This window comes from Poecile atricapillus, chromosome 10, assembly GCF_030490865.1.
Source record: "Poecile atricapillus isolate bPoeAtr1 chromosome 10, bPoeAtr1.hap1, whole genome shotgun sequence".
Taxonomy (NCBI): Eukaryota; Metazoa; Chordata; class Aves; order Passeriformes; family Paridae; genus Poecile; species Poecile atricapillus.
The window spans coordinates 2,722,752-2,748,873 of record NC_081258.1 but is presented as its reverse complement, the minus strand read 5'-3'; the positions used below and the strand labels follow the sequence as shown (position 1 = coordinate 2,748,873).

Genomic DNA, 26,122 nt, shown 5'->3' with positions numbered 1-26,122 from the left:
GGATAAATACAAGGGGCTGGTAAATTGGCAAGAGTTCTACTGGACAGCAACAATTTGATGTTCAGTGTCCCCACCACAGATAGAAGGAAGGGAAAACTTTTTTTTCATGTCACACCATGCTTTGTAACCCCAAGAGGAGCTCACAGCTCGGATTCTTCCCTTTCTATTCTGTATGGAAGTGCTCAGCCTGTGGCAGCACAGAGGACACAGCAGCAGAGTGACAAACCTGCCAAAAGGTGTGCACAGATCACAACTACAGCTCTGAACACAGAGCCTCTGCTCAACCTAACACCAAAAAACTTCCTCAATTTTAGACAAGTACCTTCTTCTGGAAGAAATCAGTCCCAAACACTTTTACCTCTCCAAGAACAGATAAATATTTGGAATTAATGGGAATAAAGTTAAGCCTCAAAGACTAAGTACAGCACTTGCCTGGCTACTGGTCTATTAAGGATTATCCTATTTAAGGATTTTTTGTTTCTTGTAGGGGAGTTTTGCATTATTTTAAGACAATTACAACATTTTGAATGTTACAATGATGCTTTAACTGCTGATGAACACATACATATCAAAGCTAAAATAACTTTCTGTAAGTGTCAAATTTAACTAAAGCCCAGTTTGGATATTTTGGCCGGTTAACTCGTGTCCCCTGTGCTAGCTGGGTAATTTAATGGAACCTCAATAGTGTCAAGATGTCGTTACTTTCATTGATTAAGAGTTGTTTTCATTGTGGAGAACCCCCAAACACTTCAGCAAACTCGAGCTGTTTACTTTTACCCCAGGTGGAACATTTGTGCTCTCTGAGCTGGAACCTGGCATTTTTCCCTGGGAGCTACATTCCAGTGCAGCAGCTGAAACACTTCCTTTCATCCAATTAAAAAAGATTAATTTTATGTATGAAAGGAGTATTTTTACTTACAAAAACAGTGATCTCCCCTCACCAACTACAAAACAAGTTACAAAAAAAACCAAACCTCTCCCAGCTTCAACAACATGATGGAGGTCTGAATACTTAAATATAAATAAGCATAAAGGTTTAGGAGTTCTGAAGAAAAAGAAGTGACAAGTTGTATTTGAGCTCAAGGTGTAAGTTTTAGGGAAGAAAATAATATTTTTTATTTATTAAATAAATTTTTTATTTATTAATTTATTAAATAAATTTCATTTATTAAGTACTAGTATTTACATCCATGCTTAACCTCAGATGTTTGAATTAAAAGTCATAATGCCCATAATTTTAAGACACAGAATTTGTGTGACTACTATTGACTATTCTCTTACTGCTGTGGAAATGAAGAACACAAAAGGCAAGCAGGACTATCTAACCTAAACCAGACTGCAAAATGCAAAGATGTTTATTCCACCAGATTTTCAATATTGCAGATGCATCTAAATGTTCTCATAAATCTTCACATCATTGAGCTTGCAGGAGCAGTTTGCCCACATAAAGATTTTTGACTCTCCAAGTCACAATATACTAATTTTCTTAGTGCCAGTTAGCTCTGATTGCACTAATTAATGGAGCAATTAAGAGATGAAAATACTTACGATCCAGTTCAAATGGGTACAATTTTCCTCATCACAAGCATACACTACTGAGAATTTCAAGTGACTGAAACCTGGAACTTTGTTAAAATACATTGGCTAGAAGACACAGCTGAATTGCTGTCAGTTCAGGTAATTTCAGGGTGCAGAGTTACTGAACTCATGCAACTTACCATGGTTGTAGTGGGTGAATTCATCACAAAACATTTTGCTGTGTGAACGCTGTCACAGTTCAGCACAACCTTTCATTTCTGCAGTGACTTTAAAACGTGATTCTTTCCTGGGTAAACATGCACACCTAATACTGCAGAGAACTGAGACTGAAAGGAATTGCAAGAAAATACAACATTTCAGCACAGTGTACACTTTATCCTGTTCCAGCAGCCCCTCAGAGCTGGAGATCCCTCAGGCTTGTTGAGAGAATTCCCCTCATTTCGAGAGGTAAAGCTCTTTCACCAGCTGTCAGAGACCATGGAAGGAGGGGGACAGTATTGTCACCTTGTTCTTATGTGAGCATGGAAGCAGAAATGAATCTCAGTGCTCATGTGGCTGCAGCTGCTGAGCTGTTTGATGGGATGAATGACAGCTGCCTGCTCCTGGGACACAGCTACAGTGACACAGAGTGGATGTCCAGGGGCTCTGTGGTGAGAATCCACAGCCCTGTCAGCTCACAGTCCCAGGGAATAAACTGGGAATACAGAACTCAATGCTCTGGCAAGAATGCAGAATAACACCTCGCTTCTCTTAAGGTGTCTTCATCACGTGCTTGGCATCTCAGAGACTCAGCTTTGGGTTTCCAGAGTTCTCACACATTTCTAGGTGTGTGGACTTTTCACCCTGGGGTTTTCTCATCCTCGTTCACACTTCATGGAGGGGGAGGAGTTTCTGCCAAATTCCTGCTTTTCCTGTGTGCCTGCCCAGGGCAGTGGTGGAGCCACCACCCCTGGAGATATTTAAAGATGTGGATGTGGTGCTTAGGGCCATGGTTCAGTGGTGTCCTTGGCAGTGCTGCGTTAACAGCTCGATTCAATCTTAGAGAGGTCTTTTCCAACCTAAATGGAAATCCAATTATGGATGGATTGCCTTCACTGACAGCAACAAATTCCAGGAAATATGCAGTTGAATCCATGATTTGTATTAATAAAATCAACCAAGCAAACCAAATCAAACTTTTAACTAGTTTAATGTTACCCTTTTTCACCATAGAGGATTATAGTGCTGCATGTCAAAACTGAGCAAACCTGGAAATGGGAAATAACTTTCTGATTTTCAGACACATTCCCCAAAACAATTGCTACCAATTTGCAGGTGCAGTTACAACCTATACACAACAATGTCTGCAGGAGTTACACTGGATGAAAAAGTGCCTCTTTGAAGAGATGATGTGAATTTCACTACTGGATGGTGAAGGGAACAGAACTTTGTATTTATTTTATGATTAGACACTTGCTGCTTTGCTGCACTACTCCTGAAGCAGCAGTTTGGCTCTACATTAAATATTTTCTAGACTATTTTCATAAGTCTCAGTCCACATCCCTTTGATAACAGTTTAGCACCTTTGTGCCTCTGGCTACACTGCTAAGTGATTTCTGTATTAAGAGGTAGTTGAGAATTGCTTTTTCACTACTTTGTGTTTAAATTCCAAGCAGTGAAGCCTGTAACTGATCACAGGAGAGGGTTTGTGAGAGCAAACAGAGCTCAGTGAAGGCAGAAGGATCCAGGGATGCTGCTGAGGAGCTCTCCCCTCCCTCCTGGGGTGAACACAGGCCTGACCATCCCTGCCTGCCTTTCCTGGCAGAGGAAATCTCATCCCCACAGCACCAGCCTGGAGGGTGAGAGCAGGGCACCCTTTCAAGCAAGCTGGACCCCAGCAGCAAGAACTTCAGCAACCTCTGCAGCATCTGGCACAATCCAAAGTCAGCCTGCAGCTCTTACCACCCAGAGGGGCAGAATTCCTGAGGTAAATCCTGGTTTGTTGGTATCAAGGGAAGCAGACCTACTCATTGAATCTGCCTTCAGGTTGAATGGCTGGATGTATTCCAGTATGTACTAGACAAAACAAAACAGTAAATTCAGAAGTTTAGGGGTGCATTTAGTGACTGCAATTGTAGCACTGAATTACAGTCAATCCTGAACAGTCAAAAGCATGTGTACAGTCAAATTTTATGGATAAGGAAAAGTACACAAAGAGCCCCAAATCCACAATTTAAGCCCCATGACCTTGTCTACTTAAGATCTTGAGAAAAAAAATAACTTTTTCATCTGCTAAATGGTAGAAGGATAAAGTTTTTAAGTGAAATTAAGCAAAAAAGCAGTATTTTTATTGCCTCTGCTGCACCCACAAGAGTTCTTACTCAGCAGCAACAACAGTAAACAGGTCTATATTCCCAGTGTGCACGTCCTTGTGGGAAACACTTCCTGCTGAGTGTAAACAAGGAAGAGGCACCAGAAAACACCAGATGTAAAAGCTGATTTGCAAGCTTGGATGGCACTCTGGAAAGCTCAGTATAAAAGAAAACCATTTTAAGATACACTTTTGTGTATGTTCAGAGACTAAAACATACATTCATTAGGGAAAATAATTCTGTACCTGTAAAGAAAAGCAAGAATGAAAGATTAAACCTACTTTGGAAAAGTATCAGCACTGTTATTTCTTCTAAGTTAAATCTGGAGAGAAAGGTGCTCTCTTTCACTGTATTTACTTTTAGGTGAATTTCTGAACTTCTAGATCTGACAAACAATTTAAATTACAGTTTAGTTTATTAAATTGTATTTAATTACAGTTGGTGGATTTGATGCACAGCACTTCATAGATCAATAGTTAATGAAGTGTACATTGTTTAAGTGAAACACTCAAATGTTTAAGTCTAGTACTGTAAAATCCTGAACAGGGAATTGTGAAGACTCTCAAGTGTTTGAACTCTAAGCTGTCACAGAGTTAAGAGAATATGAATTCCCACTTGACAAGAGCTGCACAAGAAGATACAATTTTTCCCTTGCTTAAGGAAGAGAGTCAGGAAAGACATCTGACAGTCCCAGGGCTCTTCCAACAGCCCTCTTTCATGTTGTTTTATAGATATGGGGCAATTTGTTAAAATATCTGACACATCCAAAAAAGGTTTGGTAGTTAATTTATTTAATTCAGTTACAGTGCTTCAATAGGATGCCACTCATTCTCCACAAGAGCAGAGCCTGACACTCCATGCAGCTACACCTATTACCCACCTCTATTAAACTGTACTAGCATCAATGAAATCTGCCTTGTTTGTTCATTGGAAAGTTTTACCAGAGGTTCTCATGGAATCAGAACTGGTCCATAATTTTTAGCTCTGTCACATTTCAGTGGGGTTTTATGAAAACATTTTTCTTCAGTGTATACAAACCTGGAAACCCAGGGAAAATTCACCTTTTAGAAAGTTATTTTCAAAGCCAGTAAGTAACAAAAAAAGACATGGAAACAGAACAACCTGGAGACACTGGTAGCAGCAGGACTACCAGAGAGCAAGAGGAAAGGTTGAGTATTGAAGTTCTCTAGTGGTATTGAACTGCAGCAGTGCAAGGCTCTACTTGTGGTTCCTGTAGTAATCTTCAATGGTTTCTGAGTTGAAGTACACCACGGTGACTGTGATGTCGTCCCTGTACATCCTGGCCAGGTCCTCAGGCAGGGTCAGCATGGCAGCCAGCTTCTCCGGGTCCACCTCGCCGTACTCGTTGCTGCCGATCGCGTGCCGGATCAGATGGGTGGCGATGTTCTGGTCCAGGGAGGCCAGGCCTTTGCTCTTCCTCTGCAGCAACAAGTTGTGCATGTAACCCAAATTAACTGGCTTCTTAAAAGTCAGCGGTGGTTTGTGCATGTTGAGTTCTGTAAGGTGCCCAGCAACAAGTTTTACAACCTTCTCATTGCTCAGCATCTCCCACAGCCCATCCGAAGCAATAACGAGAAACTTATCCTTGCTTCTTAACTTGTGGTATGTGACTTCAGGCTCTGCAGTTAAGTAAGGGGGGGTATGGTAGTTTGGAGGAACGTACTGATAAATGTTTAGAGCCTCAACATCACAGCTGTTCTCGAGAATGCTGTGCTGCAGTTCTTTACTCCACTTTAATTGCACATCTCCAAAAGCTCTGGAGGGCATAAGAATCCCCAGTAATCTGTCATTCACAAATAGGGTTTTCTCCTCAGATCTAGGATGTTCCCTCTTCAATCTTCTAATTTCAAATTCATCATAGGCATTGTGGTCTCGGGTTAGAGGGAGGGTAGACCACGTTCCATCTTCTTCACGGATCCCTAAAACCGCTCTGCAGTCACCGGTGTTTGCCACGTGTAGGTGAACACCGTCAATGTGAGCTACACAGGCTGTTGCACCAGAAAAAGCTACTTGCAGGGCAATATTTCTCATCAACTCATTTTCCTGAGGAGCCTGAACTTCCAGTGATATGTCTGAGTCTAACCTTTTGAAAGCACAAATCATGGCTTCTTCCAAACTAAAGCCCGGCTCAGTGTCCAGGTCCAGCAGGTGCTGCCAGTAAACGCGGAGGTTCTCAAAGTACTGCGAGCTGATTTCCTGGTACTCCACATCGTTGGGATGCCTGTGCCACTGCAGGATGGGCCTCACTGGTTTCATGGCCTCCACAGCCAGCTCGATCTCCTCCAGGCTCTGGCGGGGCATGAGGGACACGGCGATGTAGTGCAGGAGCCTCTCGCTCACGGCCTGGGCGCAGGCGGCGCCCGCGTGGCCGTCGAACACTCCGAACATCATCCCCGCCGTCTGCAGGCACGTGGCCGCGCTCCGCCGGTCCTCTATGGGGCTGTTGGAGGCCAGCTGGTTGCTTTCAAACCTCAGCACGGAATTTGCACTCTTGCCATTCAAATCCAGCGTTCTGTGGGATAGTTCACCTGCTCTGAGGATGTGGTTGATTTGTGCCGGAGATAACTGGAAAGAAAAATGTTCTTCTTCGGTGGAAGTGTGTCGGAATGCTTTGGGAAAGGAGAAAGTTCTGTCTAAGCTGCAGCTCCCAGCAGGGTAGGGATGTGTTTTGGAGAAAATGAGCTTCCATTTGATCTTGTTTCTATTTGGGATACAGATGGAGTAACAACGTCCCTTCCCTAGTGAAACAATGCTGCTTCTGGCTGAGCCTAAAAGCCAGGATGATACAGTTCTTGACATGGTAATGGAGCACCTTCCTTCAGTAACAAGGAATGTCCTTGCAGCCTGGAATGTAAATGTAGGAAAGGGAAAGTAATTAAAAAGTTCATAAGAAGCTTTCCATATAGAAGTACAAAAGCACATCTAGAGCTCTCGAAAATATTCAGAACTTTTTTCCAAAAGAGATTGCTATAGATAAAAGCATCTTAAAAGTGATACAATTTCCTTCACTTAATTATAACCAAGGATATGACTGCTCCTTTTAATTCATCAGAAAAGATAATTTTTTTTACTTTCCAGTTTTTTTCCTCATTGTGGCAAGAAGGAATGGCAACATTACAAGAAATGTTACTGGAAACTGTACAACAAAAAGCTTCATCTCACACAGCACAGAACAAACAGATCCAATGGGCTTGAAAATTGGGACTTAAGTGACAATTATTGCACAACACTCAAAAAAGCCTGCTAGAGTCCAACTCCATTAATAGACCCAAAACTTCAAACCCAAGAGAAGATAAGTATTTAAACCCAGTGGAAAGACTGAGAGCTGTGGCCAGTTAATGATTTATGTGAGCTACCATGATCCTCACAGCTAGAACGAGCCAGTCTACCTTTCCAATTCTGTTACAGCTTATAAGCTCAGCTGTTCTTTTTTTTACCTTCAAGGTCTTAACCAACCCTCAGGCAGACAGGATCTTTTACACAGCTGAAGACAGATTCTACTGCTGGCTAATTCCTGCTTTTTCAGAGCATTGTGCACTCCGGTGCAGTGAAAGCTGTAACACATTGACAGGTTTTACAGGTTCACAATTTGGCTTGTTCATTTGGAGGGCAATTGGAACAAACTGCAGGGAAGATCTCTGCTGCCAACAGCACTGAAACCTCGGGCACTTCAGCAGCTGAAGCTCTTCAGTTGCCATGGGAGAGGTCCTCACATTGTCTCCTGCTTTCATTAAGGTATTCCAGCTGTGGGATATTGCTAAATACAACCAGATGTTCACTCACAACAGAATTTTGCCCCATGGACTTCAAAAACTCACCATATGGCAGCACTGCAAGAACAATTACTCCCAAAAGATCCCACTAGCAGCCACTGAGAACAAGAGAGCTCTCTGTAAGCTTTCAAACACTTTGAGGTGGCCTGTGACACCACTTGCTCAGGCCAAAGACACTACCTGCTGCTACAACACCAGTTTTTTAGCAGGGCACTTCACAAGAAATAACAAGAAACCAGCCAGATCAGATGAGTGGAAATGTTTCCAAGAAATCAGCAGGAAGTAAAAGTCACCTTGAGCTATTCTAAATAGAAGGCCTACTGATACAACCCAAGAGCTGCTGAAATCCTGTTTGGAACCCAAAGTAATGCATCACAAAATATTTCTGAGGTGTGCTACCCATACTTAACGCAGAAAAGAGCAGACAAGTGTTCCAACAGACCCCACAACTATGATTCTGGAGACCTGGTGAGAACAGGCAAAGACAAAGCATAATTTCACTGCTGATGTCAGGAGAGCAGATGGAAAAGGCAGTGCCACTGCACTGTCCAAGGCTCGCCTGCAGTCTCCTGGGACACTGCATCTCCCAACACACACAATGCCTTTTGTTGTCCTACAGAAAGGACACAACCAACACAACAGGAAGACAGCTGACACTACCAACTACAGCAACAGCTAAACCCCAAAACCACCCATAGCACAAGACAAGCCAAGGTCTGCCAACCTTTTTCAGTCCATTCCCTGTCCTGTTTTTCCTTCTTTCTTTTCCTGCCCCTCTCAGCCACGTGAGATTGCAACGAGGATGACTTTACTTGATGAAAAAGCCGATTGAAGCGGTAGTTTTAAAGGAAGCTCCCCCGTTGACACCGGCTGGCTGACAGCGCCAGGCGCTGTGGTTTTCCCCCCAGCAGCAGAGTCACTAACACCGCTTAGCCCTGCGCTTGCCTAAGGTCGGGTTAGCGCTGACGAGCCCTGGAGCAGCTGTGAGCCAGCCCCGCTCTCTGCCTTCCGTCCTCGGGGTCCTCCCCAGCCGACGCTGCTGCCCAGGACGCCCCCGGTAGCGGTGCTAATTAAAGCGGTGTGCTAAAGACCATTATGTAAGAGCCAATTATTACATAAAGTCTCTCCCCGGCGCTGCCTCCCCGGGGACGCGGTGTCCCAGCGGGGCCCGGCCAGCCCCGGCACGGCCCGCAGCTGCCGGACCGCACAGCGCAGCAGCCTCCGCTTTTCCCAAGGAAATAACAGATACCCGGTACATTTGGATTTACAGCCCCTCTGAGATCCCCGTATTCCCATCACTCATCCTCCTGACACTGCCCACACCCATCCGGCACACACCGACAATCCCGCCAGCTCCGCACTGCCTCAGCCCCGCTCACCGACACACAGACCCCTTCTGCTCCCCAACACCCTGCGCCTGTCCCGGACACACACCCCATGCCCGGCACACACCCCTCTGCTCCCACACCGCACCCCTCACACACACCCTGCCCCTCACACACATCCCGTGCCCGGCACACACCCCTCTGCTCCCACACCGCACCCCTCACACACACCCTGCCCCTCACACACACCCCGTGCCCCGCACACCTACCCTGTCCCACACACACACCCGGCCCCTCACACACCCCCACCCCACACCGACCCCACGGCCGCCGCAGCCCGTGCCCCGCACAGCTCCCACCTCCCCGCTCCCGCTTCCGCACAGCCGCCGCGCCAGGCCCGGCTCCGCTCCCTGTGCCCCGGCACGGCGGCCTCTCTCTGCCCGCCCCGTCCCCCGCCCCGGGCGCACCCACCGGCCGAGCAGCCGCCACTCGCACCCGCTGGCCCCGCGCTGCCCCCGGCGGGGCTGAGGGACGGCGCTGACCGACAGTCCCGCCGCCCAACCCGCCCCGGGTTCCCGTCAGGACACGGCGGGGCGGGCGCGGCCCCGCCCCTCCGCCATGTTGTGCGCGGCGGGTGCGGCCGTGGCGCCACCGCCCGGGCTGAGGGGCCGGACCGAGGGGCCGCTCCTTCCCGCCCCGCTCCCCGGCACCGCCCGGGCCGAGGGGCCGGACCGAGGGGCCGCTCCTTCCCGCCCCGCTCCCCGGCACCGCCCGGGCTGAGGGGCCGGACCGAGGGGCCGCTCCTTCCCGCCCCGCTCCCCAGCACCGCCCGGGCCGAGGGGCCGCTCCTTCCCGCCCCGCTCCCCGGCACCCCCCGGGCTGAGGGGCCGCTCCTTCCCGCCCGGTCCCCGTCCCCGCGGCTCGCCCGGCGCCCCTGGGGCCCTGGTCAGCACAATAATGTGAGCAGAAAGGCAGCGAGTGACACGTGTTAGGACGAAAAAGCACCAGCACGGATTCCTTCCTCATTAGCAACATTCAAAACCATGCTGTCTCCCTGAGGGAGGACCCCTCGGCTTTTCGGGTTTTTTTCCAGTACGATTCCACACCCTTCAGCGCTGAGGACACCGGCTGGTGAGGCTCAAAATCGCAAAGCTCTTTCGTTATTAACTCGCCGTATAAATTATGGAGAACAAAAGGGTTTGTTTTGCTGACTCCTCGGTTTTTTGGTTTCATATGACTGCTTGTCTCGGTTAACATTTCCACCGATCAGTTCTAAGCCCGGTAAGGAGGGAAGGAATGGGCGCAAAGTGCATGGTGGTTAATCAGTAGTTACTGCTGTTAACGCAGTGGTTACTAAATATCCCTGCTTTAAAGCCTCTAACAATCATTTTTGCAAAAACAGAGGCTCGCAAGTTTTAAGAGGCTTTGATATTATCAGTGCATTGTTTAATTTGCCTGGCTTCTTGCACTGAAGAACTTCTAGTTGAATAATGTGGTGCAGGTATCCTAGATGAGATAAGCATGTTCCCAGGTTATCTCATGTGGAAAGATGCCGATCATCTTCAATGACTCTGAGCTTTCACTTGTTTCCTGTTTTTATTTTAAAAAAACCAAAAAAACAGTTTCATGTTGCATGGATGGGCATACAAAAAAATAGGTCATCTTAAAAAAAAAATTAGGAGCAACATTTTAGCACGTGCAAACACCTTAAATTTGACGTAATTATTTTATCTGCCTGACAGATCTGAACTGAAAGAGGACAGCCACAGCAGCCCTTACCTGCATCTCTCTGCTCTGTCCAGCGCTCAGATACACCAGCAGCAGCTTTGGGATCTCCCCAGGGAATGGGCACAGCCCCGAGGCTGCCACAGCTCCAGGAGCCTTTGGACAGCGCTCCGGGGATGCACAGGCTGGGGTGGCTGGGCAGGGACGGGAGCTGGACTCGATCACGCTTGTGAATCCCTTCCAACTCAGGATATTCAATGATTCTTCCTTCTGCCCTACCAATTTTCAGCTTTTGTACCATTTACAAAACTGATAAAGCCTCACACAGCAGCCTGAAAACGAGCCTGATTGCTCTGAGTTTCTGTGCTCCCACCATGGTTAAATGCTTCTCTTAAGCTGAAAGCTGTAACTTACTGCTCACATGTTCTTGCAGTAATTTCATAAATTCATATGCATAAGCTGAAGTGACTTAGGAACCATGGTAAATGAAGGTGAAACAATTAGCAGTCCTGCAGGAGATGTCCCTTTCACTCCACATGCTATAAACACTAGAAGGAATTTTGAAGGTACTTGACAGGGCTGAATATCAGCTTGAATTGAGATTTAGAGTCTGCTTTGGACTGCTTGACTATCCTGATGAACTGAAGTGATATATAATTAAAGGAAAAAATACTAGAAATGCTACTCTCTGATATGATCTGAGGAAAGAAATGGTATTGCTCAGGCTTGCAGTGTTTTTGCCTTTAGGAATATCTCATAAAAATGGCAAATGTCTGTAGCAAGAGTGCTTGGTTGCCATAGTGTTCTATGTTCTTAATTTGCATTGAAAAAATTAGAGCACAAGTTTCTTTAAATAAAACTCAGGTTTGGTTTTGACTTTGCTGATTGTAGGTGAGCAAAGTTTAGTCCTGTGCCAGAGGAAATCCTTACCTGTATTTATAAGAAAACAAGTCTAATTCCAGCTATTGTATTAAGGTGCAGCTATAGGTTAAAATATAGCAGATCCTATATTTAGATTTTTTTTCAAGGAACAATCTTATCTGCTGACTTGTACAGTCAGCAGCTCTGGTTTTCTGTGGAAATACATTCTTGAACTCATTTCTGTGTTCTTGTTTAGGCCAGATTGCACTATTTGGGGTTTCCTTCTTTCCCATGGAACATTATTTTTCCCCCTGCTTGTTCGTTTGGACAACTGGCTGTGGCTACTTTGGGGCAATTTAAACCTCTGCTTCCAGAGGCTGCAAACAGCTGCCCCCCATCCTCACTGCCTTCACAGAAGGTGCTATCATGGATTACTTTCCATGACCTCACTGATATTCATGAAATCCTGATGCTTTGTAAACATTTCTTGTTATGGGGACGCAGAAAGATCAGAAACAGCAAATAAGCCAGATATCCCTAAGAAAGCAAGTTAAAAGTTGGACTAATGTTTCTAATAAATAGCTAATCCTTTAGTCAAAAGGCTGACCAGCAAAAATTTGAATCCAAAGAGAAGTGGTAAACTACTACTAAAAGTAGTCTCCTAGTTTTCAGAAGTTTTTCTGCAATAAAGAGACTCAACCTACAGAGTCTAATCTGATACAGAATAGAAAACAGCAAGAAATACAAACCCTTTGGAAACTTTTGAGCATGCAGAGGAAGGTGGGTCCTTTGAACAAACTGTCTCTGCAGCCCATCTCAGTGAACACAGACTGAATTGTGTGCTTTTTGCACAAAAAACTCTACAGTCTAATAACCAGCTTTTGGAAAGGAAACAGCACCAGCCCACAAAACATTTTCCTGCTGAGCACTTTTAAGAATGTTCCCTGTTTGCTGGCTGTGTCCTGCCCTGTGAATAATGACAGACATTTCTTCTGCTTTATAAGAAATTTTGCATTTTCACAAAAGGCAAATTGGCACTGCAGATGCAGGAATCTCTTACTATAAACAAACAAAAGCCACAAACAAATAGAAAAATGAAGGAGGCTCTAGGTCTGTTAGAGCAAGTGCATTTTCTGGTTTGGTTGCAGCTGTTTCCAGTCTGATCTTCCTAAGTAATCTAAACCAAACCCTCAAATGCTTGGAAAGATGGCAAGAAACATCAATGAACAGAGGTAAACACCATGAACAATTGTAGGAAAGGTGCCATTCCAGCTCTCCAGCTTCATTTAGCCTTTCCTGTTGCAGCAGAGGCTAGGCAGTGTCTGGAGCTGAAGGGGTTAATCTGAAGACCCAGTTTAAGTCAAAGTAATTGCACTGGTGCAAAGGTCTTTCCTGTTGCTGTAATGGGATCTGAATGCCACATGGATCATTTTTATTGGATGTTGCTTAAAAATTGGTTTAAGCTAAACAAAAAAATGTTCATTAAGGTTCTGCGCCACTTGAAAAGTAAATTTACATTTCTTGGGGTCAGTCCAAGACCAATTTCAAGTCCAGGAAAGTCTTGTGGCTTGGGAAGAAGTGCTCATGTGTAAAAAGTGATTATATTCCTTTCCTCTCCTCCTTCCACCTTCTCCTTCTCCAACAGACGAAAAGGGTGAGCTGGCTCCTAAATCGTCTATTTAATATTCCACTGTGTTGATATGAAATTAAATTATTTGACTTACTATGTTTCTGTTCACAACCTGGAGTAAGGTGCTGGAATTTTAATACATTTGAAATGCAGTGCAGGTAGCAACATAAATGGAACATCAGAGGAGTGAAAGTTCCCTGCCTTACAGCTGAGCAAGTTGGAAATAGTTCTGTGCAAGTCAGGTTTCATCCTCTGCTGTGCTTTCCTCAGGGTAAGTGAGAAAAAGTGTGAGACCCTGCTCTCCCGGGCAGAGCAGAGAGTGATGCTCAGTGCTGTTACTAAATGGCTGCTTCTGCATGCAGAGGAATTCAGAGGAAAGCAGCTACACTGTGGTTTAAGATAACACCCCATTTTCTTCAGGCTTATCTCTGTTTTTTCCTGAAATGCTCCCTTTTTTATCTTTTGACCTTTGAACGCTGCCAAAAACACTATCTGGTGTTGAGGTACCTTGCAAAACTTTTCCCCAATTCTTGTATTTGGATTAATTTATCCTTATCATGAAACATATTGTTATAAATCTGCTACATCATAGCAACTGTACGATGGAAACGGCCTAAAAATGTCTTCTGCTTGCAAGAGATTGGGGAAAAACCCCAAAGCTGAACTGTAACAAGAGCTATTAACATTTAAAAGCTAAAATTAAGAGAGGGTGCAGTTCACCAAGCAGAGGATCTCTCTGCTCAGCAGTGAAATGAGGAACAAAAATTATTGAATTTCTTTTATCAGATGGATTTTTACCTGAGGGAATTTCAATGACTGCATAAACAGAGCCAGTAAGAGTTTTACAATGACAACCACTCATATCTTTACGAATTAGTGTTGTCAGAGTTAAATTCTCTCCTCTGTTATATTTTGACTGAATTTCCCTTAAGAATTGTTTTAAGCATTGTGGCAAGAAAGGGAAGGAGAGCCACTAGATGGCATTTTTAATCCTGCTTTTCCTGCTGCACAAGTTCAGTCGCTGTCCTGAATGTGAGGCCTCTGTTCTCTCCCTCAGGAGAAGGTAAGTGAATTCTTGCTGGAATAATTACAGTCAACTCCCATTTCTCCTTCAACACGACAATTTGGTAAAAGATAAGGGTAGCTCATGTTTTAGAATAGTTTAATCTCAAAATAAATGAAGTGCATTAAACCAATACAATATTTTTGGGTTTTTATTGGGGGATCAGGGTCTCAAGAGACAAAGAATATAAAAGTCTTCCTTTTATATTTTACTTCTCCATGGTAAAAAATAGATCATGTTCTTCCATCCAACAACTGGAAAAAGAAATCCCAAACAACCCTGTAAGCAAAATCAAATTTATTTCTGCAGGAAGGCACAGTTCAGTTTCTCCCTGGAACTGAACACCTTGGGGCAATGCAGCATTTAAAGCTCTTTGCAATGGCTGAGCTTTTACAAAAGCCATGTAAGCTAAACATTATCCTTCTGCTGTTCATGAATAAACCACCCTCAAAGAAGCTTAAGTACTGTGTGCAAGGTCACAGCACAGATACAGTCTGGGCATAAATAAACTGTTTTTTAGATTGAGGGGCTGGAGAAAACTGGACAAGGTTCCAGTGCACAAGCCCTCTTTACCTCCTGTGAGAAACAGGGAGCACCTACACCTATGCCTAAAATGAGAGGAAAATACTGAAAATGCTGATCTTGACCTTTCTGCAGCAGTACTGGGGTAGTTTGATTATGGTACATATGGTAAATAAAATTTATTATATTTTAATTATTTTAATCAGAAAAGTATTTTAAATTTGCCCTATATATATACATATAGATTGGCTATCAAAATGTAAAGTTTTTTGAAAGACTTTTTATATTTTAAAATGCATCTCTTCATGTAAATTTTAACAGGGACTTAAGAGTCATTATAGTAATTTAACTCTGGGCAAGAAGTCATTCAAGGTATACAGTATGTTAGAACTTAAGTGAAAGGATTAAGCTGAAACAGAATCTGTTAATCCCAGAAGATGGTAAGAACTGTGGAATAGACTAAAAAGAGAAATAATTTCTAGAATTTAAAAACATGCCCACAAACTTGAGAAGCATAACTCTTATCTGTACTTAAATCATTCCACAGTAGTTTAGGCAAAGTTTCTGTAGAACTGAAGATAAACAATCAAAGCTTTCCTTGATCCAAAAGAGTTGCATCCATTGAAAACATCAAAAATGTCTGTTAATGAAAATCCAAGAAATATAACGTAAGTAGGGAGAGGTGAATCTTCTCAAAATAAAGGATGAAGATATGCACATGTGATTTTAAAGTCTCGTTTATTTTATTTGTTAAAGAAATTAAGATACATTAGAGTTTCTACAATACCAGTTTGCATTACTGGCAAAGTTTATAATACATTCATAATAGCTAAAAACATTGCATTTTGTAAGGATTTTTCATTGCCTTTAGCATCTGCTGGATAAGAGTCTCACATCTAAAACAATGCTGAATTAGCCCTCACAACAGCCCTGTGAGGTAGAGGTCAGTGTTACCCTCTTTCTACAAAAGAGGAAACTGAGAAACAAAGTTTTATGTCAGCCTACCAGAAAAAACCATGGAGATTTGAGGAGCAGAATTCCAGTCGTTCACTCCTTGTACTGTGCTCCACATCTCATGTCTTCCTTCCCTGGAGAAAGGGGAGCAGCCACAGCAGCTGCTGTTCTCCCTTCTCCCCACTTCCCTTGGCCTTGTACATCTTTGATTTCTCCATCTCAGCTGATGGAAAGTGATCAACATCAGCAATTTCTGCCTGAACTAGGCAGACAGAACACGCCGTGTGAGGCCCAGAACTGAAGGAGCTGGGAATTGAGTATGGGCAGTCACAGAGAACATCACAGTATTGAGTACCAGAGTCAGAATTTTGTCACTAAGCTGCAGAACCAACACGTGGCTGTTCTAAAGCAGCTTTTGCAGAGGTAAAAGGAGTCAGGAGCGCTGAAGACTCGTGTGTGCAGGGAGCATCCTGCCAGGCAGCCCTGGGGCAGGGAGAGTCTGCAGCAGTGCAGATCTACCCACGTTAGCTCCCTAAAGGAAACAAAATACCTGCTCTCTGTAGGGCAGACACTGAAGGAGGTCATATTGCAGAGCTTAGCACTGAGCTGAGGTAGAATCTGAGCATCTGAGGACCACAAAACACACCTGGATCACTGCAGCAGAACTCTTCAACCAAACTGACCCTGACCAGGGCGCCGTGGTCCCGTGTCCTGCGTGGGCTGAAAGGAAAAATACCTAAATAACACTGCAGTAAACTGCTCTGCTTTTCAACACAGCATTACATTGTTACTTCTCATTGTAAGATAACATCTTAGGACAGTAGATTTAAAAATATATATTTCTATATATTTAATTTTCATACCAGGGCCTACTTGAGGCAAGTAAAGAACTTTTTTCTAGTCATACACTCTATGTCATCAGGCAGCAAGACTGAAAGCATATAGTGAAAGCAATCTTTAAATCAGAGCTCAGCAAATGGTAACAACAGATCAGTAAGGAAAATTTAAGTCAAATTTGTCCAAAATTCTTGGTTACTGTTTTCTCATGTATTAAATAAGTAGAAGTTGTGGCCATCAGCTGTAGTAGATCACAATTTTCCATTTTATGTCAAGTTGAGTTTTAATATAATTTTAATTTTATGGAGTTTCAGGTCTTGGTTAACAACCTGGTTCACTCAGCTATCCCTCATATTAAATAGTGCTGGTTAAAAAGATGCCATTTCTCCAAAGAATGAGCACTTCAAATAAAACAGAAAGCTGGAAGATTGTCCTCCTCCAAGGAGATGGTTCATGGAAATGCCTGTCTTGTGTGTTCCATGAGAGGTCTGTAGACCAGAGTTTCTGTTCAGAGTATCTCACATATGGAAGCTCTTGGATATCTCAGGACCATTATCAGTTTTCTTCAGGCCTTGAAGGAAGCTCGAACAATTCTCCCCTTCAGAGGCTGAGGGGGGCGAAAGTTGTTGGCCATTTGGATCCTCTGGTCCTCCTCACCAGTGAAGAGCAGCATGCGGAATTTCTCCAGCTGGAAGTTCAGGGGAAACAATTCACTGCTTAAGGGGGCAATCAACAGTAATTTTTAATTTTTTTTAAGGACTAAAAGGAAATATTCAGTATATTTTAATTAGTTAATGGAATAGGTTTAAGCAAAGGTCCTAGAAGAGTATTAACAGAAAATAACAGAAGCCCTGAGGATTGAACAGGCTGAATATTCACAGACTTTTAACTTAGCCTCATTTCAATACAAAATAGTTTTTGCTTGCTTATCCAGCATTGAATGCTGCAAGAACTGAGAGAGGATCAGAAATTTACCTGTTTCACAGAGATTCTGATGGGTTCTTTCAGCACTATCCATGTTACACTCTCATTAAGAGGTGGGGTTGTCAGAGAACCAAGATATGTCCAATAATCTAGACTCAAGGGCAGGAGACATTTAGGGTTGAAGCCTCTAAATTGAGCTTTTGTTCCCTGGGAAAAGAAAATAGACTTGAAATATATCCTTTTACTTTTAAGTATTAAAAAATAACTTCTTTGAAAGAGAAGAAAATGTTAAAGCAACTTTAAAAACAGGGGAAAGGAGAAGTCTGTAAAGGTTTGGCTGCCTTATAACTGTTAGCCAAAATGGCAAATGTGATGCCTCATGCTGGCTTACTGGACTTGGAGGTCTTGCACCATCATATCTATCAAAATTCTCCTCTTTTCACAACAGGCCCAAAAATAACACAGGAAGTATGTTCTGTATATAGTGTTTGGTGTGAGCTGTAGATAATATCATGGCAGAATTCCTTGTCTCAGTACTGTCTCATCTATTCCAGTAGGAAAATTTAAATCCTATAGTCATTGTCTGCTATGGTAAATATTTGCTTTAAAAAATAAATCAAACCTTCAAGTCTAAAATTAGAGGAAGGTGGATTGGTAAAGGAAGATACAGCAACCAAGAGATTGGTAGAAATAAAAGGAGGTGCTGCCTAAAGTAGTGATTGCCTCAAGTACCACAGTCTAGACCAACTCTCTTCAGCCTGCAGGAGCATCCAAAAGGGTCTTAGTTACTCAGAAAACACCTCAGGAACAAACTCAGGACCTCAGTGAGATCATCCCTGACAGAGCTCTGCAGCAAGGACAAACAGGCAGCTTGTGTCAGCTGAGACTCAATGGAGAAGGATTATTTTGCTGAGTCTCAGGGGTCAGGGAGCTGTTGACTTCAGACTTCTTGGGAAAGGCAGAACCTCTGGATGACCAGTGGGGTCAGCACAGCCTAGTGAGATCAGGAAAATAATATGAACTTTGGAGGGGAAAAAGAAACTACAACTCCAGTTATGTTCTAGTTATGGGAGGATCTGTGGGTGGGTGATTTTTCATTTTTGTCTCAAAGATGTACATGAGCATGATTTTTAAAGGCTATCCCAGAAGCAAATTTAAAGAACATAGAACTTACTTTAAATTTTACCATGTACAAAGCATCAGTGAGTCTGTTCATACTGGCATGTTCTTTTCCAATCTAAAAGAATGGAATAGGTTAAATAAGAAGGGCTACAATTGTGCATTAATTAGGTGTTGTTTTCTTACCCAAATCTTAACATTCCTACCAAAGTTTATCAGCAATTTGCAATGCATTAATGCTTCCAGCAAGTCATCTGTTTTCCTTAAGCACTTCTTAAATATGTGGCATAGTCCTCAAACACTTTACAGCATAATGCTTTTTATCATGTAAACATGCTATTTTTGCAATTCTTACCTCCAAGAAAACACCAACTACTGCCAAGCCATCTGGAGCTGCTGCTGCCTCTCCAAATGTTGCATATTTTCTGGCATTCCAATGTACTAAGTGGAGCTTTAAAGAAAAATAACAAATAAGAATTAAATTAATGATAGAAGTTACAAACGTGGTTTCTCATTGACAGCGCTAACAGTTGTTCGTAACAGAACAATTTTGTGTCATTGCTGGAAACACAAAGAAGTTCAATCTTTTGGACAGGTCCATGAGTGTGGGCAGGAACCAGGCAAGTTTCCTGTAACAGCCCACACGGGGGTGGAATGGCCAGGATTTGGGAGTGGGAGGGTACAGGGGTGGCTTCTGTGAGGAACTGCCAGAAGCTTCCCCAGCTCGTGATCACAAGGAAAGGACCAGGCTGGAGCAGCTCCTGAAGGACTGACTGCAGCCCATGGCATGGACCAGGCTGGAGCAGCTCCTGAAGGACTGACTGCAGCCCATGGCATGGACCAGGCTGGAGCAGCTCCTGAAGGACTGACTGCAGCCCATGGCATGGACCAGGCTGGAGCAGCTCCTGAAGGACTGACTGCAGCCCATGGCATGGACCAGGCTGGAGCAGCTCCTGAAGGACTGACTGCAGCCCATGGCATGGACCAGGCTGGAGCAGCTCCTGAAGGACTGACTGCAGCCCATGGGAAGGACCAGGCTGGAGCAGCTCATGGAGCTCACTGTCTCCTGTGGGAAGGACCCCACACTGGAGCACAGGAAGAGTGTGAGGAGCCCTTCCCTCAGGAGGAAGGAGCAGCAGAGACAACCTGGGATGAGCTGAGCACAGCCCCCATTCCCCGTCCCCCTGCACCACGGGGGGAGAGGTGGAGAAAGCTGGGAGTAAAGTAAAACCCAGGAGGAAAGGAGGGGTGAGGAGAAGGGTTTTAAGGTTTAGTTTTTATTTGCCATTATCCTGCTCTGATCTGGTTGTTAATGGATTTTTTTCCTTTGCAGTGTCAGTAACTGGTGAGGGAGTTCTCCCTGCCCCGATCCCAACTCACAAACCTTTCCTTGTATTTCCTCTCCCCATCCAGCTGAGGAGGGCAGGGAAGGCTGACCTACCCATGGTGAACGTGGAATCAGAATCCTAATCCTGCCCCACTGCAGACAAAGTCATATGACAACATGATTTGCATGAAATAATTCCCTTACCTCACAGGGAAAAGGTTTTCCATCAATGGTGTGCTCTGATCCCTGGCTGTGCGTGGTCCCCCAGTGGAAGTGGAACTGCTTTAGCCGGAATGGATTCTGAAAGGGCCCTCCACTGATTGCTGGGCAGAAGAACAAAAAAAAATTAAGAAGAAGAAAGCTTCAGTATTCTGGTTTTTTTTAGCTTCCTCCTAGTAAAACTAACCACTGTTGGCACAATAGTGGAAAAAAGCCAGCAGCCTCTCCCAGCTGCCAGCACAAAAAAGATGCATCATTCAGGCATTTAAGAGGGATGGATTTATTTATGGAGAGCACCTAAATTCATTTGAAAATGTAAATTAAGAACACTCTGTGTCTACCTGTATAGAATTTGTAGCTTTCTTGAAAGTGTATATTTGACTCATGAAGATGTGGTAGCCACCCTTATGGCTATGCCTTTCCTGTTACACACATTAAACACAAGTGGAACAGATGGAGCAGCCCTGGGAGCAGGACCTGGGGGTGCTGTGAGTGAGAGCTGGCCCTGCCCAGCCCTGAAACCCCCCTGAACCCCAAGCTGAGCCCAGCGAGGGCAGCAGGGGAGGGGATGGTGCCCCTCAGGTGAGACCCCACCTGCAGAGCTGCCCCAGGCTGGGCCCAGCACAGCAAGGAGCTGCAGCTGCTGCACAGAGCCCAGAGGAGGCTCCAGGATGAGCAGAGGGATGGAGCAGCTCTGCTGGGAGGAAAGGCTGCCACAGCTGGGATGGTTCAGCCTGGAGAAGAAAAGCCTCCAAGGAAACCTTATACCCTGAACATCAGGTAGACAATTCAGCTAAGTATTTCCTTCTTACAGTATCTTTACTTCCAGTGGAGGTTATCTTTATTCCATTTCCTTTAAATACCTGATCCCATAAAAGAGGAAATATAATAGCTTATACTTCACACGACACCACTCAACCTTAAATCACCTTCTGAAGGTAAGAAAATGCCACAGAGACACTTCATACATCATTTAGAAATAACACCTAAGCACAGATGAATGTTTAAGATGCCACCTATAGAAGGTATTTTATCAACAGCATCAGTAATCCCTGTAATTTTATATGCCACCAAATCTAATACACTTTGCCCAACAGACACCAAAACCTGATCACAGTCTTACATTAAGAAAATTAAAATTATATTTAATATCTGTAAAGCTTGTATCCTCAGTGCAGTCCATAACATTTTATTTAAAAAGTGAAAGCTGGGGCTTGCACGGTGCTACTACATGTGCATGCTTCCAGCTGGCCTTTATGCAGAAAACTGGCATTGCCAAGGCAAAGGTTTTAGTATCAATTAAGGATATAAATACTTCTAGTACGTTTTTCTAAAGTTAGCAAAAGAATGCATCACCTGTCCCAAATATTTTAAAAAATTTAGCTATTATGGATTACTGTCAAAATTCTGTTGTGTCATTTATGCAGAGCTTTGAGTCACTAGATCTATTTCAACACAACTAAAAGCAGTTTAAACCATGTTTTCCACTCCTAGCAGTCATCTTCCTTGAAAAAGTGTTATTGAAACAAGACGTGTTTAGTGTAGAAAGGGTCTCATTCCTGGCAGGTGCTCCAAGCTGGTATCTCTAAATGCAGAGTAATAGATGTTCTTAAACTTCTAAAGCTGAATAAAGTTCACTGTTACACAGATACAGTTCAGCTGAAAATTGCATTAAAGTAGTTACCAAGCTAAGATAATACTTAGGTTTTACAAATGCTATTTATAGGGTGACATTCTGAAAAGATCTGTGCAGTAAAAATGGAAAATGCTCACCCAGTCTTCTTTGCAAATTCAGTAAAGATATGATGCTTGAAAACCTGGCCATCCCATTAGGCAGAATCTTAAATTATCCAGAAGAGAAATTTTAAAACAAAAAAGCTGGAATATTAACCTTTAGCCTTATTTCAAAGGGTTCCCAGCACAGACAAGCCACTTCACAGAAGAAGTAATTTGTTTTCAATATCAAAGTATCCTATTTAGCTTGCATCAATCAGCACACCCAAAAGGAGGATGAAATCAGCTGATGGGTGTAAAAGCTGTTCTGGTTTGGTTTTGTTTTTTTAATGCACTCTTCCCATTTATCAGCTCCATTTGAATGCTCTTCCCCTACCTCCAGATGTAAAAGCACAGTCTATCATGGAAACAGAGCTAACAGAAGAAATAATCCATCACTTGAAGAATTTACATTCTGTGCCAAGGGCTGAGACAAGAATAAGGTACAACTGCAGACAGTCCAACACCCAAAATTGGCTGCTACCAACTCAGAACCCAGACTGAGCTAAAGATTTTCTAATTTCTGAAGAAACCATAGTGCTACAAGTCAGGGAGGAAAGAAGAAAATGCAAGGTAACAGTGACCAGTCCAGGTACAACTTGGTGCAGTGATTATGATTATGATGACTGTGCTGCATGACCCAGCTCTGCTTATCCTCTTCCCTTCCCTGTGGGTGGGAGCTGGGCACTTAGCCAGAGCTGGCATCTTTGATTGGGGTGATCATGAACCAGGGAACTGAGGAGCTTACATCCCTGCTTGGCTGCTGGATGTCATCTGGCAGTGCTGGAGAGATGCCCAGCAAACCTCAATTCTCATCTAAAAGAAAAGGACTGCAATCAAACTTCTCATTTTTCTGATGCAAGAGCTTTTCCTTCTTTCCATGAAGAAACACTTATTGATCTGTGACACTGCATTGCTAGAGAGGCTCAAAGTGAGAACAAAATATAAACAGCTCCAGTCAGATGCCTTGTTCTAAGCTGAAATTATACATCACAGAAGTTGCACCATACAGCATGTACTTAATTATTTCTCCCACTAAGTCCCAGACTGGTGTTGGGAGTTAGCTGTCTGTGCTGGTCTCACCTGTCCTGTCATCTGTGTCCTCAAACTCCACCATGACGGAGTGGCCGGTGTTGGAGATGCTGAGGGAGGTGCAGGACTCGTAGGAGATGACGAGTGGCTGCAGGCTGGGGTCGTAGACTGCCCGTGCAGAGTCGATGTCAATGGGGGACTGGCGGTTCCCCTGGGCAATGGGGTAAACTTTGTGCCACTCAGAAGGGCCTTCAACAGCAAACAAAGGAAAGCAGCATTATTTCCTTCCTACCATACACAGAATGGTCATTATGGGTTTTCATGAGGTTTGAAATAGAGCTTGCTCAGCAAGAGTGACTCCAATATTTGGAATGTGAGAAAATTAATTTAAATTCTAGGCTGGTGTGTTTATATTAGCACAAGCAGACTGCAACAAGATGGGGATTCAAGTATCTTGTCCAGAACACATCATGGAGATCATGGCACACCAACAGACTGCTGTATCCCCAGGCACTTGTGCCATTCTCCCTGCAGAGGCTGCAGTTACCTTGCTAAGGTGTTCTGAGGTGGGTACAGGTGTAAACACATGCACAAACACACTCCCCAAAGAAACAGCATTTAATTCTCCCTGGGAAAGAGAGTGTAAAAACTCCAGCAATTCAAATTAGATGCAGATGACTCAATCTCTTAGCTACTGACTATGCAGTTATTTTTAAAATCATTTTATGACTGCAGTAAATCTTTGAGACAGCTCCATTCTTCACTCATGCCCATTATGGTATCTCTCTAACCTGAGTGAAGGACACAGGATGATAATTAACACTTTGGGACTTCCGGACCTCAACAGAGAGGGAAGAAAGCCCAATTTAATAGCAGAACTCTGCTGCCAGAGCTAGAAGATTTTTAAGCCATTTGAGATAACAAAAGCTTATTCATGTCAAAGAATTCATTTTTCTTATGGTTCATTTTTCTACTTTGCTTTGGTAGTGAAAGCAGCAATTAAATTCCTCTGCTGCTTCTGTACATGAAGTGTAACAGTAACAATTGTACTCTGGGATTCTCAAGAAGCACATTTTTAATTGTAGCATTCTTAAATACTTTCACAAGGGGAAGCTTTTTTTAAATCAAGCACAGGTATTTAGCCTCCTCGAGTTTACATAACACAACAGTGATCTATTACACTGTTACTTGGCTTTGACACTTTCTGCAAAGCTAAGCTTATAAAATATTATCTTTTCTCAGCCTGCCTGTAAAGCAGATTTAGGAATTAAATGCTCTTACACAAGCTAAGGCAGTATCATTTGGCTGTCACAAGCTTCATAAGAGTACACATGTCTTTATTACTCCCAGCTACAAGCACAAATACATAATATTACCTACTAGCACTAACCAGCTTCACTTGGTACTCAAACTTGCTTTCAGACTCACAGAATCTAAAGGAATTGCTGTTAAGAAAGAGACTGGCCCCTGAAGGTTATACAAAAGACCCTTGTTGGACACTCAGCAGCTAAAATAACTGCTGCAAGGAGAGAGACTCCTGAAGTTATGCAATTGTCTCATTGGCCAGCATCAGCCACTCGTCCATCCTCTCTGTAAAGGATACAGGCACTACAGAACACTCCTGTGGCAATCCTTCAGGAGCTCCACATCCCCCCTCACGCTGTGACACGCATCCTTGGAGGTGGGAAGCAAAGGAGGAGGACTAAATTAAAAACTGTCAAATCAGAAAGCATAAGTTGTTCTGTAAGAGATCTGATACTGATCTGTACAATTTATTGATGTACCAGACATACATAAAATACAGCTTATTTTATTCACTTTTATGAAAGCCTAGATATCACATTTCAGCAGCTGCACAGAATCAGGAGATCTATTACTGCTCTACTAAATCTTCTTTACCTAACAGAATCGCTTTTGGAGAGAGACAGGTAATCTTTTTTATAACAGCATTTTGGAAAGGGACCCATCTATAATATCTGCAGTCTGAAAAAAACCCCAAAGCATTCAAACTGCTTCCCTCAGTTTAGGAATGTTGATCACAACACCGAAAGGCAGCAGATGGAAACTCACGCACCTTTTGGTGCCACTTTCTGGGTGCTATTGATTATCAATAAAGTAATTAATTACCTGCTGTATATACTCGATTCTTGCAGACATCAAAATGCAGGCAGCTCTGCAGGGCTCAGGCAACAGCTCTAGAAAGAAAACGAGTGGGGGAAGACAGAGAGATGCAGCACGGAAATGCCATAACCTACCGTCAGCCTGCCCATATCCCCAACTGTGGTGGCCAGTCATTTTTGGGAGCTGCCCCTGCTTGGCTCCAGCTCCCCGAGCAGGGCACTGCTGCCTACCTGCCTTTATAGCGGCTCCCGTGGGATAGGGTCAGCCCCTTAAAGATACAGAACAGCCAAAGCAATTCCTGCAGGACAGGGAAAGCTCCTCTGCTCTCCTGCTCCAGCCTTGCTGCTCCCGCTCTGCCTCTGCTCCTGCTCCCCCTATTTGCTAGAGCAGCACAGGTGATAGGAAATGGAAAACTCAGATAATTGAAGCTTCAGGACTTGGAGAGAAAGCCAAATTGTGGATCAAATTTAGGAAATAATATCAGTGTTTTCTCATTCTCTGTCCCAAGGAAGCAAAAGCCATTCGGTGCTGTGAGCATCAGGACAGTTGTGTGCAGGTGGGACCTGCCCTTCTCACATCTGTGTGCTGCAGGGAGAAACATCACTGCCTCTCTTCTGAAACTCTCCTGCAAAAAAACTGCAAAAAAGGAATGGTGTTTTCAGCAGATCTGTAATTAATCACAATCAGTGCTTAGATGAGATGGAAACATTCTCATCTTGGGAAAAAACTTCTTGTTCTGCTTTTAAACAAGGTACAAATCACACAAAGTAAGGATGAATTGACAATCTGGTTTTAAGTCTGTAACTTTAAATAAACTTTTTAAATGGACAAAATTAAAATTGTGGTTATATTAGGGACAGAACTTAGCAGACTCCAGAGAAAGGAGTTGATCTGTGAAGCCTGAGTTATCTGGAATGATCCAATAGTTGCCTGCACCCTGCTAAAGCCATGGAGAGGCTACAACGAGACACCCAATCTGCAGCTGTAAAACATCTTAAGACATCTT

General features: G+C 43.7%; 2 protein-coding genes across 6 annotated transcripts; both read right to left on the bottom strand.

Annotated features, from left to right (window-relative positions):
- Positions 1-4,659: 4,659 nt before the first annotated feature.
- On the bottom strand, positions 4,660-9,652 carry PDP2 (pyruvate dehydrogenase phosphatase catalytic subunit 2). Of its 4 annotated transcripts, none has more exons than XM_058845906.1 (2): positions 9,481-9,652; positions 4,660-6,755 (listed from the first exon to the last, which is right to left on the bottom strand). In XM_058845906.1, exon 2 carries the CDS (start codon positions 6,708-6,710, stop codon positions 5,109-5,111), a length of 1,602 nt encoding a protein of 533 aa, XP_058701889.1. In that variant the 5' UTR covers positions 6,711-6,755; positions 9,481-9,652; the 3' UTR covers positions 4,660-5,108. The 4 variants fall into 4 exon arrangements, with proteins under 4 accessions (XP_058701889.1, XP_058701893.1, XP_058701891.1 ...); XM_058845910.1 differs by lacking the exon at positions 9,481-9,652 and adding an exon at positions 9,369-9,456; XM_058845908.1 differs by lacking the exon at positions 9,481-9,652 and adding an exon at positions 8,409-9,015.
- Positions 9,653-15,543: 5,891 nt separating this feature from the next.
- On the bottom strand, positions 15,544-25,311 carry CA7 (carbonic anhydrase 7). 2 transcript variants are annotated; one of them, XM_058845925.1, is made up of 8 exons: positions 25,251-25,311; positions 23,047-23,244; positions 20,176-20,294; positions 19,000-19,095; positions 18,700-18,762; positions 17,577-17,732; positions 17,124-17,289; positions 15,544-16,484 (listed from the first exon to the last, which is right to left on the bottom strand). In XM_058845925.1, exons 1-7 carry the CDS (start codon positions 25,288-25,290, stop codon positions 17,167-17,169), a joined length of 795 nt encoding a protein of 264 aa, XP_058701908.1. In that variant the 5' UTR covers positions 25,291-25,311; the 3' UTR covers positions 15,544-16,484; positions 17,124-17,166. The 2 variants fall into 2 exon arrangements, with proteins under 2 accessions (XP_058701908.1, XP_058701907.1); XM_058845924.1 differs by having other exon boundaries at positions 15,544-17,289.
- Positions 25,312-26,122: the final 811 nt, after the last annotated feature.

Bases quoted from the DNA above. Each gene is read 5' to 3' on its own strand.
- PDP2 (XM_058845906.1), bottom strand. From the start codon at position 6,710: ATGTCAAGAACTGTATCATCCTGGCTTTTAGGCTCAGCCAGAAGCAGC.
- CA7 (XM_058845924.1), bottom strand. From the start codon at position 25,290: ATGACTGGCCACCACAGTTGGGGATATGGGCAGGCTGACG. The intron at 23,245-25,250 runs GTAGGTTATGGC...TTGCTGTTGAAG, and splicing joins GGGATATGGGCAGGCTGACG to GCCCTTCTGAGTGGCACAAA. The intron at 20,295-23,046 runs GTGAGACCAGCA...TCTTCTGCCCAG, and splicing joins GGACACAGATGACAGGACAG to CAATCAGTGGAGGGCCCTTT.